The sequence below is a fragment of the Rhagoletis zephyria genome, unplaced genomic scaffold, assembly GCF_001687245.7.
Source record: "Rhagoletis zephyria isolate East Lansing unplaced genomic scaffold, Rhagoletis_zephyria_1.1 Rzeph_scaffold_05889, whole genome shotgun sequence".
Lineage (NCBI taxonomy): Eukaryota > Metazoa > Arthropoda > Insecta > Diptera > Tephritidae > Rhagoletis > Rhagoletis zephyria.
Genome location: NW_016162972.1, coordinates 29272 through 31257, shown reverse-complemented (window position 1 = coordinate 31257; position 1986 = coordinate 29272). Strand labels below are relative to the sequence as shown.

The following is a 1986-nucleotide window of genomic DNA, read 5'->3' as shown; positions in this document are numbered from 1 at the left end:
TCGCTAGGACTCTGCCGTAATATTGTAAGGTCGTTAACATGTTCATCTTTAATATAAGTAACCATCTCTTTGTTAAGCACATATATCATTTAATTAATGCTAAGGCAAGCTTTGTAATCATCCGTCTGCATTCAGAAGGAACTCCGTCATAAATAGCTCATATAGGACAGATCTATATCCAATCATAAAAAATTTACCTCATCACAAAGATTATTTTATGTTGACGACCTAAATTTAATTATTGTACTTTCGTCGACATTTACAACAATCATTTGAAAAACTCAATATTAACGCATTATAAATCTATTCACAAAAATATTCTAATAATTTACATTTTTAAGCTTTCTCCACTTGTTCAACACTTTTCGCTTCAGGTTCATTTTCAGTTTTCTTAGCATTATCAGAAGATTCTGCCGCTATTTTATCAGCTATTTCCGCCAGCCGCTCACGTCTATAATCCTTTCGTGCTTCATCTAGCAAAATATTGTGTATCAAATTACGATTGTTCGAATAGTCAGGCAATAATGATGGATAGGGATTTCCACGCAATTCCAGAACCGACTTTCTGTAATACATGCCGGGATAGTCTCGGGGTGCTTTATACATGCGGGTATATGAAAGATTACTGTTCTCAAAACGTGGCACCAAAACTTTGAAAAGCTTATGAACTAGTTGTTTTTCAAGCAACCAATAATCGGCCAGCTCCATTGTGGATGTGTGACGATCGCCATATCGTATTGCGTTGGAAATTAGCTATAAATAAAACACGAACGGAGAGTTATTATATCGTTATATTTCTTTGCAATTACTTACCAGTTCTGCATAGCCTCGCGCTTCATCAGCTCGATTGTAATACAATTCTATACGCTCATGCTTGACCAGCGCAGTTACAGTTTTGCGTAGTTTTAGTAAACGTCCCTCAGGTCCATCAGGATTTTTGAGATTTCGACGTGGTTTCACTGCAATCCGCAATTGCGACATCAGCTTACTCACATCGGCTTGATTCATTTTAATTTTTCTCTTGTTTTAGAAATATGCTAAAAACTTATAAGGCAGAAAACATTTAACGCCGCTATCAGGCAAATTTTACGTAAACAGTACAATGCGGCGCTGCATGAAAGGTGCTAATCAGCTGTTCGTGCGCAGGGCTGACAACTTTCTTTAGCAATGAAGTACCATAATCGAGATGAAAAAAAAAAAAACAAAAATACCAAATAGAAAATACAGTGAAGGTGGAAAACTAAGCAAGCGCATAGTAAATAAAAATAGTTTGCAAATACCTAGGTTACTGTTCAATATGCCGAAAACGAAAATAAAGTTAAAAATGGCAACGTTAATATTTTAAAAAGGCATTAAGAAGACCATTGAAAAGATAATAAGCTAAAAAATGGCATCGTATTCCGGTTATTTGCAAGTAATACCAGCAATCAATACTGAGTTGCGTGACTAATATTTGCACGTTCCCACGACAGTCGGGTCTACGTAACCGGAACGACCCAGATTTATATCTGGCCAAGGACTGTCACTCCAGCAACACTCCCCAAAAAGTCTTTGGGGAATTTGTATGCCGCTACAACAACAACAACAACTAATATTTGCAAATAAAAAAGTAACTCAGGGTTTATGCGATAAAATTTACCATTTTGCAAATTATTTGCCAAATAATACGAGCGATGACATTTCGCAATTTAAAATAAAAAAGGAGGATAAAAAAAAGCGGTCAGATTAGTCAATTATTTGAAAATTCTATTTTTCGGTACAAAACGTGGTTTAAGTGCTTTAAATTGTAAAAATATATAATGTACAAAAAAAAATTTTAATAAAATATAAAAAAGAATATCAAAAAAGGCGTGATTACTGTGGAAACGGCAGCCCTGTTCGTGTGCCAGCCGTTAGTACTAGAGTAAAACAGTGTGGTAAAGTAATAGAGTGAATAAAAGTTTGTAATAGAGTGTGTAGAGTTGGTTCCTAACAGTGTTGTTAAAT

General features: G+C 35.1%; 1 protein-coding gene across 1 annotated transcript; it reads right to left on the bottom strand.

Moving 5' to 3' along the window:
- Positions 1-87: 87 nt before the first annotated feature.
- On the bottom strand, positions 88-1166 carry mRpL17 (mitochondrial ribosomal protein L17). Its single transcript, XM_017628313.1, has 2 exons — positions 814-1166; positions 88-753 (listed from the first exon to the last, which is right to left on the bottom strand). Exons 1-2 carry the CDS (start codon positions 1006-1008, stop codon positions 337-339), a joined length of 612 nt encoding a protein of 203 aa, XP_017483802.1. The 5' UTR covers positions 1009-1166; the 3' UTR covers positions 88-336.
- Between the last annotated feature and the right edge of the window lie 820 nt (positions 1167-1986).

Excerpts from the sequence above, each read along its gene's own strand:
- mRpL17 (XM_017628313.1), bottom strand. The coding sequence starts at position 1,008 with ATGAATCAAGCCGATGTGAGTAAGCTGATGTCGCAATTGCGGATTGCA. Across the intron at positions 754-813 it reads CGCGAGGCTATGCAGAACTG|CTAATTTCCAACGCAATACG; the intron begins GTAAGTAATTGC and ends TTTTATTTATAG.